At 39.6% G+C, this 15,099-nt stretch overlaps 1 protein-coding gene across 3 annotated transcripts in view; it reads right to left on the bottom strand.

Moving 5' to 3' along the window:
• The window catches only part of LOC306860630 (zinc finger and BTB domain-containing protein 46-like), an 82,566-nt gene that overhangs the window by 44,113 nt on the left and 23,354 nt on the right, over positions 1-15,099 (bottom strand). For all 3 annotated transcript variants that reach the window (XM_079402418.1, XM_079402419.1, XM_079402417.1), the window contains exon 2: positions 11,897-12,898. In XM_079402418.1, the coding sequence (XP_079258544.1) occupies positions 11,897-12,863 (967 nt within the window). In that variant the 5' untranslated portion in view covers positions 12,864-12,898. The remainder of the gene's footprint in view (positions 1-11,896; positions 12,899-15,099) is intronic.

Below are 15,099 nucleotides of genomic sequence, written 5' to 3'. Positions count from 1 at the left end.
CATCACAGACCACTGCAAATCTATTGATTGGGGTGCACAGTCCTGTTCCTGGAAGGCCAATGTCCCGCAGAGTTTAGCTCTAATCTGCCCCAACACACTTTCTACTAATCCTGACGACCTTGATTGGCCCTGCAGGAGTAGGATTGGACATCATTGGGAAAGTGCATCTCAAGGACAGAGCATTGGTTTCCAACCCTGTTCCTGGAGATTCCCCAATAGGACACATTTTGAATGTTCCCTTAATAAAAGAGACTCGTCAACTTGTTATTAGAGACCCAAGATCTGAAATGGCTGGGTCAGATAAGAAAAGCTTCCAAATTGTCTATTATTGGGAGGTTCAAGGAACGTGGTTTAGAGAAAAAACCTGCAAGGATCATCTGACCAAAAGTTCTGTTTATGTAACACAGAGGCATCCAATCCTGTTCCTATAAGGCTACTTTTCTGCAGAGTTTAGCTCAATCACACCTGCCTGAAAGGTTCTACTGATCCTGAAGACCTTTATTAGCTGGTTCAGGTGTGTTTAATTAGTGCTGGTGCTAAACTCTGCTGGAAAGTGTCCCTTCAGATTTAGGATTGGACACACTGTAACGCAATTGGACAACATGAAATGACCAGTGACTTCAAAAAGTACAGGGGTCCAACAGTTCTAGTTGTAGGGCCCTATGGAATCCGTTTTACTTTTTCTCAAATTCCATTTTTTTCCCCCATTTGAATTTTTCTGGATTCAACTTTTTTTTCCCGTTTTTATTTTTCTAGACTCTGTTTTTATGGCTAAATAAAATTGTATTAATCAAAAAGCATGTCTAATTAATTTAAATCGTGAAACTTACACAATTTAAAGAGTTAGTTCACCCAAAAATGAAAATTAGCCCATGTTTTACTCACCCTCAAGGCATCCTAGGTGTATATGACTTTCTTCTTTTAGACGAATACAATCAGAGTTAAATAAAAATTTGTCCTTGCTCTTCCAAGCTTTATAATAGCAATGGGCGGGTGTTTTTTTCTACAGTCCAAAAAAAGTCAAATAAAGCGCATCCATCCATAATAAAACGTGCCTCACACGGCTCCGTGGGGGTGAATAATGCCGCCCTGTAGCGAATCAATGCGTTTTTGTAAGAAAAATATCCAAATATTTATATTTACATTGTTATAAAAAAAATTCTCTCACTTCCGCTAACTGTCAACAATTTTTGTCAAAAAAATTCTGTCACAGTTTATTCAAGTTAAATTGAACTTTTATTTTGACGCGTTGCTGTGAAGACCTTTAAGTTTCTGTTTGCATATGATATGATGATCGTTTTCTTCTTCTAAAAAAAAAAGGTAAAATTCTCATGAAGTGACTTACTTTTGATTTATTCATCCAAAATTTGGCAAATTCCGTGACATTCCGCATTATACAGTAAATTCCATTTTTTTGACTGGATTCCACGATTCTGTCCGTGTTTTCGCTTCACAGAAATCAGAGGGGCCTATAGTTGTGCTTTACAAAATCCAACTTGACATATTCCTTCTCCATTTAAAACTGATCCAGCCCTTTCCACACGCTCAAAGCTGATCTTTATACATTCTTATCTGTCCCATGCTTCAAGCTTTCTAAATATGCTTCAGTGTCTGTCACAAGTGCAGACAGGCCCTCTTCATTAAAAAGGTAAGAAACTACAAGCAGAACTTTTGAATAATAGCAGGACAATCCCCGTAACATCCACTGCATCTGGAGATCAGCTTTGATTCTGATGGTGAGTGACGAGAGCGAAGCACATTCCCCCCACCCTATGCATAGTGATTAATGGGATTATCCTCCATTAAAAAGCCCACCACGATACAAAGAGGCTTGTCTCATTGTGTTCCTCTAAAGACATCTATTACCTTGCAATAAGCCAGTTGAGCATGGTCTTCCCTCAAACAGGTTAATGTAAGGAAATATTTACCCAAGTGGGTGAGGATTGGTTTTGGACCGATTCCCAACAAGCGATGAAAAAATTAAATGACAGAACCATGGCTTAGTGGTTACAGTAGCAACTATTTGAGTTTTTTGGCTACCATGTTGTGCCCTGATCCATTTCTACTTTTTAATGTTTTTGAACTTTTTATTTTGAGAGGAAATATAGGAAGCAATGCAGGAGGAGAAAGGGGATGGGGTCAGGAAATGACCATGATTGAAGACTCAAACTCAGGTCACCTGAAGCACTGTGCACTGTAGGCTATGGCTCCCACTGGATCCAATCTACTTTGTATATCAATCAAATGGTCCCCCAAAATAGCACAGAAAAGTAAATGTAAGTCATGTGCAAACTTTTGTTTCAAAGAACATTTTTGCTGGCAGGGCATCTTTCGGTGTTGCCCCATGAGACTGGGGAGAAGCCCAGATGGCAGAGATGGGCAGTGGGCCATTTTTGTTACTGATACAACACAGGTGTTGGAAGGGGATGATCTTCTATAAAAACTGGAACCTTCTACCATCCCTCCATCTCTGCTGAGTAGCTCAGGCATTCTGCTCCAATGGCAGGGGGTGCTTACGTTTTGGAAAATGACATTGCTATCATCATCATCTTCACTGGCCAAAGCCGAGACACCGTGGTGCGTCCTGGCTTGAGGCAACTCTTGGTTTTAGAGGCCAAAGTGTCTATATATAGTGCATGTGTAAAGGATTCTGGGAGGGGCCGTGTACTCAGAAACCAGAGCACTGAAGCAGGAGGGAACTCCACCATGAGGAAGTCTGGATTTTTCTGTCCATGATAAGTCAAGAGTATTCACTTTCAAAGAGACAGTGAGACACACAGGTGGGAGGTGTGGAGGAGTGACAGACATGTCCAATTTCCAGACATTTCCAAGCAAAGAGATCGAAAGAGAGACAAGGACAGTGGGAAGAGCCTAAAAACAGTTAGTGAACCTGAAACCTGAACAACAAAAATAAAGGTTAGATAAATTATAATTTTTTTGTTAACAACTTTTGATTAAATTTTCTTCCTGAAACAGCAGTAACACAAAAAACAACTGTGCAAATTCAGAACCCACCCCAACCCACAATAAAATAATTTTCACATGGATTCCAGAAAAGATGACACATCATCAAATGCCGAATTACACAAACTTACAGTTTCCACACTAGATCCATGCACATGAGAAGTTGAGAGTTCCATTGAGATAATGTCCAACAAACACACAGTCCAGGTTCGTCCGTCCATTGTGTGAGGAGGACTCCAACGGTTGACTAGCAATTATTTTGCTGCTGTGAAAGCAGCTAACAGTAAAGATCTTTGTTGGACGGACAAGGTGAAGTCCCAAAAGTCATTCATGAAAAAATGGCACGGAGTCAAACATATCTCAGTACCCAACAAATATAACAGGTCCTGTGAGAGCTGAGCCCAAAAAAATGAGAGAGAAGGGCACTTCCAAAAAAAAAAAAGCGAAAACATGTCTAAAAATCCTTGCAAACAGAGATTACAATTAGGAAATGACAGATTCATATTCAGAAATAAAAGAAAAAAACAAAACCTTGAGAGTGTGATTCCTTTGGTCCAGATCTATCTAGGATATTCAACATTACAGAATTCGTATCTGCACCCAGTATATATATCCTCCTCTTTCAAATGGGATTCTTGAACGAACACTATATCAATCTTTCTTCTTCACAAAAAATCCAGAAAACCTGTATGTTTGTGAGGACCATTTAGGCCTATTACAACAAGAATATTAAGGTCAGTCATAGGTATCGAACATAATTAATGCATAATAAGACAAAATACAAGTTTGAGAATAAAACCAGTTGAGTCTACCATTAAACCACCCCCCACCCTCCCCGTTACCATTCAAAAAATATATAAATACATTCCCATGAACTATGGCAGATCAAACCAAGAACAAACCTTGATCTGCCAGCACCCCTTAATATGGTCCGTGGCGTCAACAAAAACCTGCACATTACGATAAATTATAAATTGACCAACACCGAATAAAGGAAGAGAGTTTCCTGCTATACACTCACAGCATTTTATGTGATTATTGTCTGAATTAAAAAAAAAAAATTCTGACTGTGGTAATTGACAGAAACAGTAAACTCACATTAGGTGGTAAAAAACCCAAGAATATTCCCTTTCAGAATCTGGCAAATCAGCTGACTTGAGCTGGCCATCTTGGTAACTCCCTGGGGCAGCTATTTCTAATTGTTGCAAGGGACCCACTTTATATTAGGTGGCCTTAACTACTATGTACTTACATTTAAATTAATCATTTGATACAATGCACTTATTGTGTACATACATTTTATTACATTGTACTTCTATTTTTAAACATATCTATATGTAATTACATCTGTATTTAATTTCTGTAATTACATTTATAATTACACTGTTGACCCATCCCTTACACCTTAACCCACCCTTAAACCTACCCATACCACCAAACCTTTCCCTAACCTTACCCGTATCCCACCTCAATAGCAGCAATAGTGTTTTGCAATACAATATGAACACAATAAGAACATTGTACTTATTTATTGATGTAAGTACATAGTAGTTAAGGCCACCTAATATAAAGTGGGACCGTTGCAAGTACTACATGAAAGAAGAAAGATTCCAAAACTGTTTGCCAAGCTTATTTTAAACTGCATTTGTCAAATCAATCTATTTAGACCACAAAACTGTCATGAATGTTGTCTCTTTAGTACAAATCAGGCTAGAAAAATGTATTTGTAAGGGTCATGTAAAGATGATAAATATTACTTTTGCAACTATTTTCAAAATTAATGCACAAAATACAAGCAAAGACTGGATCTTGTAACTGAACGGCAAGACTTCATTTCCTACAGATGCTATAATAAGTGTTGTGATTTCTCTCATTGGTCACACTTTATTTTAAGGTCTAATTCTTGCTATTAACAAACTATGACTTTTGTCTCAATAAACTCATTTTATTAAATTAATAGTTAGTAAGGTAGTTGTTAAGTTTGAGTAGGATTGGGGATGTAGAATATGGTCATGTAGAATATGGGCTTTATAAGTACTAATAAACAGCCAATATGTTAATGATAGACATGCTAATAAGCAACTAGTTAATAGTGAGAATTGGTCCCGATACTAAAGTGTTACCCTTTCACTCCTTTTATCTGTACTTAAACTAACCTTTAAAGATTCTATACACTGACCAATTAATACCTAATTATCTGGCCCAGTTCACCTTATTGTAGTTGAAGAAACTTGTTGTAGTAAGGGAGGAACAGAGGGAGGCTGAAGAGAAAGGCGAGAGAATGGCATACAGCGAGGCGGAACACAAGAACTCTGTCTCGTAGTCCGAAATGACGCCTTACCCCAGAACAAACAAGCATTCAGCTACATTGAGGGGCAACTCAGAATGCCATGGGGGAGACAGAGGGAGAGATAAAGAAACAGAGAAACAAGAGAAAGAAAGATAGAGAAGAGAACTGTGAAGGTCATCTGGTGGGATGGTGAGTCTCAATCAAAAGAAAATAGGGAGGCACATCGGATGAGGGACAGAGAGGGAGGAAAAAGGAACAGATGAGGGACGGAGCACAAGAAGAAAAAAGTAAAAGTTTAACTTGTGAAATATGAAATCTATTTTGGTTTTAATGGAGAGGAAGGAAATATGAAAGTAGATTATTAAACTGGGAGAAAGCGACGAGGGAGGGGAAAAATCCAGAGGTGTTCAGGGTGGGAGGGCTGAGATCTGTTCACGATGTTTTAAATATTAAAGCTATTTCAGGTTTAATGAGGTGTAAATACTATGGGGAGAGTGGTAAGAGGATGGGGGTTAAAGGGGCCTCACTCTCATTATTTCAAGCGCACACCTTTTGACTATAGAGACCCAGAGAGAGAGAAGTTAGAGCGAGAGTAAAAACAGAGAGATAGAGCTGATGAGCTAGGAAAGACACAGGGCTGAGAGAAGGATGACGACACAATCCTAAAGACATTACGAAAATAATGAATAAACAAAGTACTGTGTGACTGAGTGAATGAGTCAGTCAGTCAGTGAATGAAGTAATTATTGAATTAATGAATGAATAAAAGATATGTAAATGAAAGAGTGTGTGAATGATGAATGGAGGGTGCATAAATGAATGAATGAACATGAATGAACAAGTGAGTGAGTGAGTGAGTGAGTGAGTGAGTGAGTGAGTGAGTGAGTGAGTGAGTGAGTGAGTGAGAGAGAAAATGAGAGTGAATTAATTTGTTATGAACAAATGAATGAAGCAAGGGAGGAAGGAATAAGTGAATAAGTGAGCGAGTGAATGAATTAATGAATGAATGAATGAATAATGGAGCAAATTAATTAGTAAGCCAGAGAGTGAGTGAATGATTGAGTCAGGAAGAATGAATGGATGAGTGATTCAGTGAATTAATGAATTAGTTAGCGAGTGAATAAATAAATAAATTAGTGAGTGAATGAGTCAGAATGAATGAGTCATTAAGTTAACAAATAAATGAAGGACGGAAGGAGGGAAGAAAGGAAGGAAGGAATAAGCGTGTCAGTGAATGAATGAATGAATGAATAATGTAGCAAATTAATCAGTAAGCCAGAGAGTGAGTGAATAAACGAATCAGGAAGTGAACAAATGAAGGAGGCATGAGTGAATGAGTCAGTGAATGAATAAATACATTTGTGAATGAATGAAAGAGTAAGGTAGCAAATTAATGAATAAGCCAGTGAGTGAGTGAATGAATGAGTCAGTAAGTGAATGAATAAATCAGTCAGTGAATAAATGAATGAGTGAGTGAATGAATCAGTGAGTGAGTGAGAGTGAATGAATGAATGAGTCAGTAAGTGAATGAATAAATCAGTCAGTGAATAAATGAACGAGTGAGTGAATAAGTTAATTAGTGAGTGAGAGAATTAATTAATCAGTAGGAGTTAGTAAAGGACTGATTGAGCAGTGAAGGCACGAATAAGTGAATGAATGCATAAATGAGCGAGTGTTTGTAGAGCAGTGGGTGAGAGGCCAAAGGTTAAACTCTCAGAGGAGAGTAAATAGATGTGATGTGTTGAGGCTGAGCTGAAGTTCATGTGTATGTGTGTTTGCTCTGATGAACAGGATTAGATTAGATGAGCTCTGCTGTGAACATGTCAGCCGCTCACTGAGACAAGTGCAAAGTTACGCCATAGACTGCTCTATTAAACACACAACACTTGTTAAATATTTCATCACTCTTTATACACGTCAGGCGCTTCACTATCATCTGTGTGCATGTGTGTTTTCTTCACATACACACTCTGAAATCACATACAAGCACTCAATCACCACATATCTGCATCTGTACACAAATAAATACAGATACCTAAGAAAGCACACAATTCCCTTTTGATAAAGATTCTCAATTTAAAATCAGAATATCACGTCAACAGCACATCAACCCATACGCATTTGTGAATGATCTAAATGTGGGATTTTTGTCTTGCCTTGTGCTGTGGAAGGGGGAAGGCCACAATTATCTTCTTATTTTCAAAGTCTCTTTCTGATCAAGCGATAGCCATGCTCATGAACAGATAATCTAAAATAAAATATCAGTGACCATTTCCTGAAAAATCCCCCTGATGACAGCGTGAAGTTCACAGCCACAGCCAACCACAGAACCCCCCCCCCCCTCCCCCCCCTTCATCAGGGAGTAAACCTGAAACACGAACAACACTCAAATTAACCAGCCACTTTCACACACAGATACCATGGCATCGCATAAGAGACACGCTGGGTAAATTTCCTTTTTGAAGCGTCACTCTTTGGTGGTAATTTTCTGACCTGACAAACGAGTGCCAATGCTAATGTTAATGCTAACTGTAGAGGCCTCTAGCATCAGACACAGGCTGTAGAGAAAATACTGATAAAATAACTAGTGTTGTTTTAAGGGTCTATGGAACATGGAGCTGTGACTCAGGTCTGTATTACAGACATTGTGGGTTTGTTTGTAAGTGAAGAGTGTGGCTGCTCGATCTAGAAAGGTCTGGCTTTTGGAAGAGCGCTGAACTTCTACATTAAAATTTCAGAGTGTACACACACTCCTGATGATGAGTAATGCAATCATAGCACATGTAAATGGGTGGGGACAAGCTGATATAGCTACTATTAAAACAACAACAAAAAAAGTGTAGGATGATGGGAAGAAAGATGAGCACTATATGACAATGAAACGAACACAGGCATCATTGATAGCAGTGCTGCTTCTCTCACAAACACTGCTATAGACTCAGGTTGATTAAATATACTTTACACAAAGACATGAAAGCAAAAAAATAAAAAATCTATCTACTCAAGCTTAATGTCATGCTCCATTTACAACCTGGTCTCAAGAGAAAACATGACTATTTTACATTTTGTATATGAATTTATTCGATGCGATTTGTACGGAAACTTACGACATAAGCAGATCATATGAAAACGTACACACTAATTTGTACGAGTTATACAAATTGGCCCCCAATTTGCCAATATGTAAAATAGTTATAAATTGCCATGAGAGTGTGTTCCAAATGAGTCCACTTATTTAACAAAGCAATACATAAGACAATACAAGCATGTTACATTTTTAGTGTTGCCACAAGGGGTGCACTATTAGCAGATATGAGCGTATGCAAATTCTTCTTCTATGGTCAGCTTTATCTTTCAAATCAACTGTCAGAGAAAAGGTCTGAAGAGAATTTCCGTTGTACTAGCTATACTAACTTGCTAGCTATGTAAATAACAAAACATAAATTTTTTATGCCACAGACAACTGAGGGTAACTCTACTGCCCCCTTGTTCCCGCCACAGTAATACAAGATCATTATAAAACAGCATTGTATGTTAGTACATTGCTAATGTATGCTTCTAATGTGCTGGCTAAACATTGGCATCTCTCTTTGCGCATTTGCGTCGAATATGTTTCTAGTAAGCCTATGCAAGTTATCTAAAATATGATCTAATGATTTCACAAAAAACATGAATGGAATCACTGAATCCAGTCACAAAAATGTAATTTTCTGTACAACATGGAATGTTATGGAATTTGGCAAAATATGAATGAATAAATCAATAGTAGGGCCGTACACTTAATCAAATCGTGATATGGAATAGTGTCCGAAAAAATGCATTGAAAATAAATGAAAATAAATATAATCCAGAAAACATGTAATTTGGAAAAACTACTTTAAACTTAACAGAATGCAACAAACAAAAATGTAAACCAAACTGACTGTAATATTGTGATGTTTCCCCAAAGTTTAGGAATCTGCATTCCAGGACGCATGCCCATTATAACGCCTGCAAATTCTGCAACCAGTTTCAACACCTGCAAACATCTGCTAAACATCCAGTGTGACCTCACATCCCCTCTCTAGAACTGCGATGGCTTGATGGCTCATGTTTGTCAGTGGTCAGTAAGACGCTCTGAAAGGGAATGTCCATTCAACAGGGGCCTGAACAAGGGTGCAGTGAAACTTAAGGACATGTGCAAAGAAAAACTGGTATGCAAACAGTCCCTATAGCATGATCCGAGTCTTATCTAACAACATTCATGAAGAAAACTGTATCAATAAGATGATTAGGATAATATTTTAGCAGAAAAGAGAAGCAGCTAGAAGCTTTAGACAGTAGCCTGACTGTCTTTTTGGTCTTGGCTGCCTAATCATGTTAAAAACCATATCCTCTCTCTCTCTCACACACACACACACACTTCACAAAGTGCAGTTTGAGCAATATCCTGCTGCTCGCCAGAACTTCATACCAGAAGCATGGTAATTTAGATATACAGTTCTATAAACATGCCAACCACCAATTACAAGCTTCTTAAAACCATTAGTCTGTGCACAATACAACTTGGACATCAGCATCCTGAGATCCCATTTACTGCTGTCAGCAAACGGCACCCATAACCATGCAAACCATTACTCCTGCAACTAGACACTTCCTGTGCCCTTTAACCAAATCTGAGAAAAGTCTAGCTGCTGACTGGACATAACAAGTGGGTGATAAAATAAAAATAAATAATCCTTGTTTATTTCAACAAAGCAAACCATCCTGGCCACAGTAGCCGCTCACATAGGTTTTGGACAAACCTGTCTGCCTCAACTCCTAAAGAATACACCAATTAAGTAGGAAAATTACAGCTGAGTCCAAAACCTAAAGCAGGGCATGAGGACTTTCACAACATGCCATCTTTCTCTCACCCTGATCCGACTCGTTCAAGCCTGAGCCTGTTTAGTGTACTAAGCAATATTCTCATCTTCACTGAGTATCGGCCCATATTATCAAATGACATCCAAAGCAATTTGCCATTTTGCAAGTCCTCGGTTCCTTAGCGGACTGAGATTTACACACGGTTAAGAGGGATGATTGTAGATTTGAAAATGTTTCGATTCCATTTAGAACGTAATTAAATTGACCTCAAAAGCTTGACTAGCATATTAGTTTGGCTTATAGGAGCCAGTGCGTGAGGAATATAAACGTGTACTATTTGTGTCGCACACAAAGGAACGGGTGTGACTTTTGTGAGCATGCGTGTGTACGCAGTACAGTGAGCTGGTGTGTACGTAGATGTGTGGAGTCTTGCACTTGATATTTGATCTGTGGGGTTGGGTCAGCGAGTGCAGTTATTTCTGTTGGAGCCGCAGGTAGCAGGGCTGGCAAACAGAGAGGATGAGAGAGTGCCTTGAGAGTTAAGTAGGTAAACTCGCGCTAAACTGATGCAGATCTCCGTATATTCCCCTCCCTCTCTCCCTCACTTTATCCCTTCTTCTCCACACTTCAGAAGACCTTGGGGCACCCCCCTGTCCCAACACACTCGCACACACACATACAATTTAATCCTCATACCGCCACCAAGGTCAATTCAATTATCCTGTTTTCTTAAAGTGTGTGTGTGCCCATTTCACAGTCGGCCTGCACAAATTCACCAGAGATTAGAGCTGCCACACTTTTAATGATCTACATACCTATAAGCAACAGTATCCGAGACAGGTAGGGCCTCATCCCCGCTTGCTGGTGTGATCTGTTCCTCAGCACGGATTTTGTTTTTAGGTTGATGAGGCTGCCTCGCGTCCCATGTGTCTTTCCGATGTTAATGAGGAAATTAGTTTTTTCAACCCCAAATTCCCCACCTCAATCTGTAGTTTGTCATGCTGCTATACTATTAGTGCTACAACAATAATTTTCAACTTCATCAGAGTTCTATTTCTATCTGGGTTCGAATTATACAATCAAACACGGTGGCAAAGTATTACAGACAACCTGACTCTCACGGGATCCATGAGGCAGTGCTCGCAACAATGAGAAACAAACTTTGTGACTGTTAAAAAGTATGGTCCACATAGAATGAATGAGTGTAGTATGAATGTAATCCGGACACTCTACATCCAACACCTACAACGTCAGCTATATGGCTTCACTGCCATTCACAACTTATCTCCTAAGCCTCATGGGATAGTAAAGTGTCCATCGAATGTGTACTGTTTCATGAATACCAGGAATCGGACATGCTACTTATTTCATGCACTTTGCACCTACTAAGGGCTTTGAGTACCCAGAAAAGCATTATATAAATGTAACAAATTATTAATTATTACTATATCAAGGATGGGCAGCTCCGGTCCTGGGGGGAGGGGGGTTGGGGGTCACTGTCACTGAGTTTAGCTCCATCCCAAATTGAACATAGCTGAAATATCTAACCAAAGTCTTCAGGATTACTAGAAAATTAAGTGTTCTTGATTAGGGATGGAGCTAAACTCTGCTGGACAGTGTCCCTCCATAACCGGAGTTGCCCATTCCTGTACTATATAGTAGGCATATTCAGTCTCTTCTGCAAGACCAAACATCCTTTGATGAAAGGTCAACAATCGGCTCGATGATGTTTTCACAATGTGATATCATGACAGTAATAAAGGAAGCAATAAAGCAACCAGTACACAGTAATCCTACCTGGAATGTCCTGGTTGCCGTAGCTCCAGCCAGGATTGGAGAGCATGGATGGCAGCGGCGACGCTGTCCGGCTGTCCCCTTCATTCTGTTGGGTTATGTGCCTGACCGTGTCCTTGTTCTTACGGTTCTTCCTGCGGCCCGAGCCAGGGGGTTGCCAGCCCCCCTCTCCTCGTCCACCTTGCTCTCCAGGCATCCCTTGTGCCCCTCGGCCAGCCCCATCTTGCAGATTGGAGGGGGAGACCTGCTCCTCTTTGACCTGGACAGAACGGTAATCAGCAGGCCACAAGGGCTGCAAACAAGCATCCTCCTGACTCTCATGGCTTTTGGGTTCCTGGTCTTCTTTGCCGTAGTTGCTACCGCCTTCGTGGCAGCTAGCGATGGCTGAGTCTCCAGATGAGTTTGCCGGGCTGGTGCGTCTGGCCAACCACGGCGAGGAACTGCGGGCAGAGATCATGGACGCCAGTGCTTCCGAGGCTCCGCCCACACCGGGCCCAGCCCCACCTCCCATAGAGCTCACCACGTTGCCCATCTCAATATCTGCGAGTTCGTCTGCGAGCTCAGAGCGAATGCTGATATCTAGCGCTGCCTTGATGAAGCCGTGACAAGCTTGCACTATGTCGGTCATCTGCAGGTAGCTGGCGGCCGACATTACCTCGATCACATTCTTGCTTGTGAGTGCCAAGTGGGCGGAGTACATGAAGTCGAGGATGGTCTTGAAGCCTTGAGCTGTGACGATGTCCAGGTGCGTGATGGTGGCCTGCTGCTCTGAGCCCTTCTTCACCTGGCAGTAAAGTGTCTTGAAGTAGCGGCTGCTGCCCAGCAACACGTTCTTGTGGGCTTTGAAGATCTTGCCCTCCACGATCAAACACACGTCGCACAGGATGCCGTGCTGCCGCTGCTCGTTCAGCTCCCGCAAGAGCTGCCGGTAGTGCGACGTGATCTCCATGTCTTCCTTCCGGTTATTCATTGGACTAACAGGTGGCTGCTTCTCCTGAACAGAGTCTGGAGGAGGACAACATACAATACACAAACCCTGGTTAGTAAAGTTGCAGTAGATGCAAGAAACAGGCCTCAAGTTTCTGCATAAAGAGAGAATAGCAATGTCTGGAATGAAATACTAGCTAACACTAATAGTAGACATTTTAAAAAGTAGTATTCCACATTGTTGTCATACATTAAGTATGGCCACATTAAGTTCCATGCGAGTGCCATACAATTATTATTATTATAAAGCTTAATAGAATATTATTTTCAGCATAATGTTGATTACTGGAGAAAATCATTTTGACTTAAAGCAAAAAATCATACAGTAACTTGCAATGGAAGTTCCAGTCTCTGGAGGGTTTAAGGGACAAAATATGAAGGTCTTATTTTTGTTAAGGCAATTACAGTCAGTTAAAAAAACACTAATATTTGAGGTGTACTGTACAGTTGTTTAAATTGGGTCATATCTAAGTTATTTGCTGCTGTAATCAACATTATACAGCACATTCTGTTTTGATTGAGCTTGTATTGATAGATCTTGGAATATTCCTTTATTTTTGCTAATCCAATCAAATAACAAGACAATAAAAAAAAGATGATAAATAACAATTTGTCACATTAGTAATGTCAAATTGAGTGCATTGCATTGTAGGATACAGTATTGTGCGCAGTGTGCTCTGTTGTTTGCTGCACACTTTTGCAATCCTAGTATTCTATAAATATAGGCAATTCACATACTATGCACAGTTTACAAACTACATACTGTAGAAATATAACAAATATATGCCAATCCGAACACAGCCAACGACTGAACAGGAGGCTCAGATTAATACAGTAAATGTAAATCATCCTGTCTGGACACAATGATTAAAATCATCTTAAAGCAACAAATACTACTATGTATACACACAAATATACATTCCAATTTTAATTTGGTTTTTACTGCATTGCAATAATAAGAATGGGATTCCTTTTTTGCATTACTGAAGGCTACTGAGAATTGTGAGTTAATGTGCTTAACTGTCGAAAATAATTTTATGATGCAATAACAGTCCTAAAATGGGCTTCTTTTTATTGTTTTTTTATTTATTATTTTGGGGTGAAATGCAATCCAGTCAATATTTGACCGTTTTATGTGAGATTTACCCCATGTTTCCCCCCTCTTCCCAGCTGAGTGTGTCTTGTGTTTATAGTTTCTCTCTCTTTCCTCTGTGCACATTCAAGAACAATGCATTGCCTCGTCTAGCTCTCCTCCCCCATCTCTTTATCTTAATGATTATAGCAGAGATGCTCAGGTGTTCACTGTTCAACCCTTTAATCATGATGTTTTTCTCTGTTCGCTTTATTAGCTGCCAAATAAAATCACCCAGTGAGTGTGTAAAGCACTTTAACACAATCATCGCCTCTCCTCTTCTCACTTTTCTCTTTTTTGTTACTAAATTGTTTCATTTAATTACCATTTTGTGAGTTAGTTGAATAATAAAGTGGAAAATGGAGCTGCCAAACAGATAATTCATTTTTAGCGAGGAAAGGTGATGGCTGTAGCCCAGCAGACAATCAGCCTCAAGCCATCAGAGCTGGCCAATGCATGTCACCTGCTTCAGAATGGCATTTTAGTGACATTTAGTGCTTAAATGACTTTTTACGGAGATAGAAGACCTCAGTAATAACCACTCAAAGCTATGGTCAATTTCTTCTGTCAGGTTTTGTGCTGGTAGGCATCTTTTATGAAGTTAGGTTTTCCGTGATGAGTGTGAATTTCTAGATTTTGATGCTGCACTCCATGAAAATGCAATTCTTCACTCAATTTAATATCAATTTTAAGGCTCTTCGAAATGCATAAGAGGTTACCAGGAATGTCAGGGACTGTCAGTAGTCACACTACTTAAATATTTTAAAGTTGTTTTGCACACAAAATTGAAAACCTTAAAATGAAGCATCTAGTTCCTGTTTGCGAGGCCCAAGTGCAATCTGTGCCTGCAAGTTTCTGCAAAATTGTGTTTTTTGTATACTAAATATTTGGGACAATTTGATTATGCTGTTGGCTATCATATCAGTGAAGTAGTCTCTGCTCCATTTAACTATTTTTTACTATTTAACACAATTTGACAGATTTCCCTACAAAGTATTGCAAAAATGTGGAAAAATGTCTGCAGATTCCTGGGCCTTCAAGGGGTTAAAAGGGTTGGGAATAAATTGGAGGAGGAAAAATTATAAAT

This window comes from Barbus barbus (genome assembly GCF_936440315.1).
Source record: "Barbus barbus genome assembly, chromosome: 41".
Lineage (NCBI taxonomy): Eukaryota > Metazoa > Chordata > Actinopteri > Cypriniformes > Cyprinidae > Barbus > Barbus barbus.
Note: the sequence above shows the minus strand (reverse complement) of the source record. Positions and strands in the feature narration are given on the sequence as shown.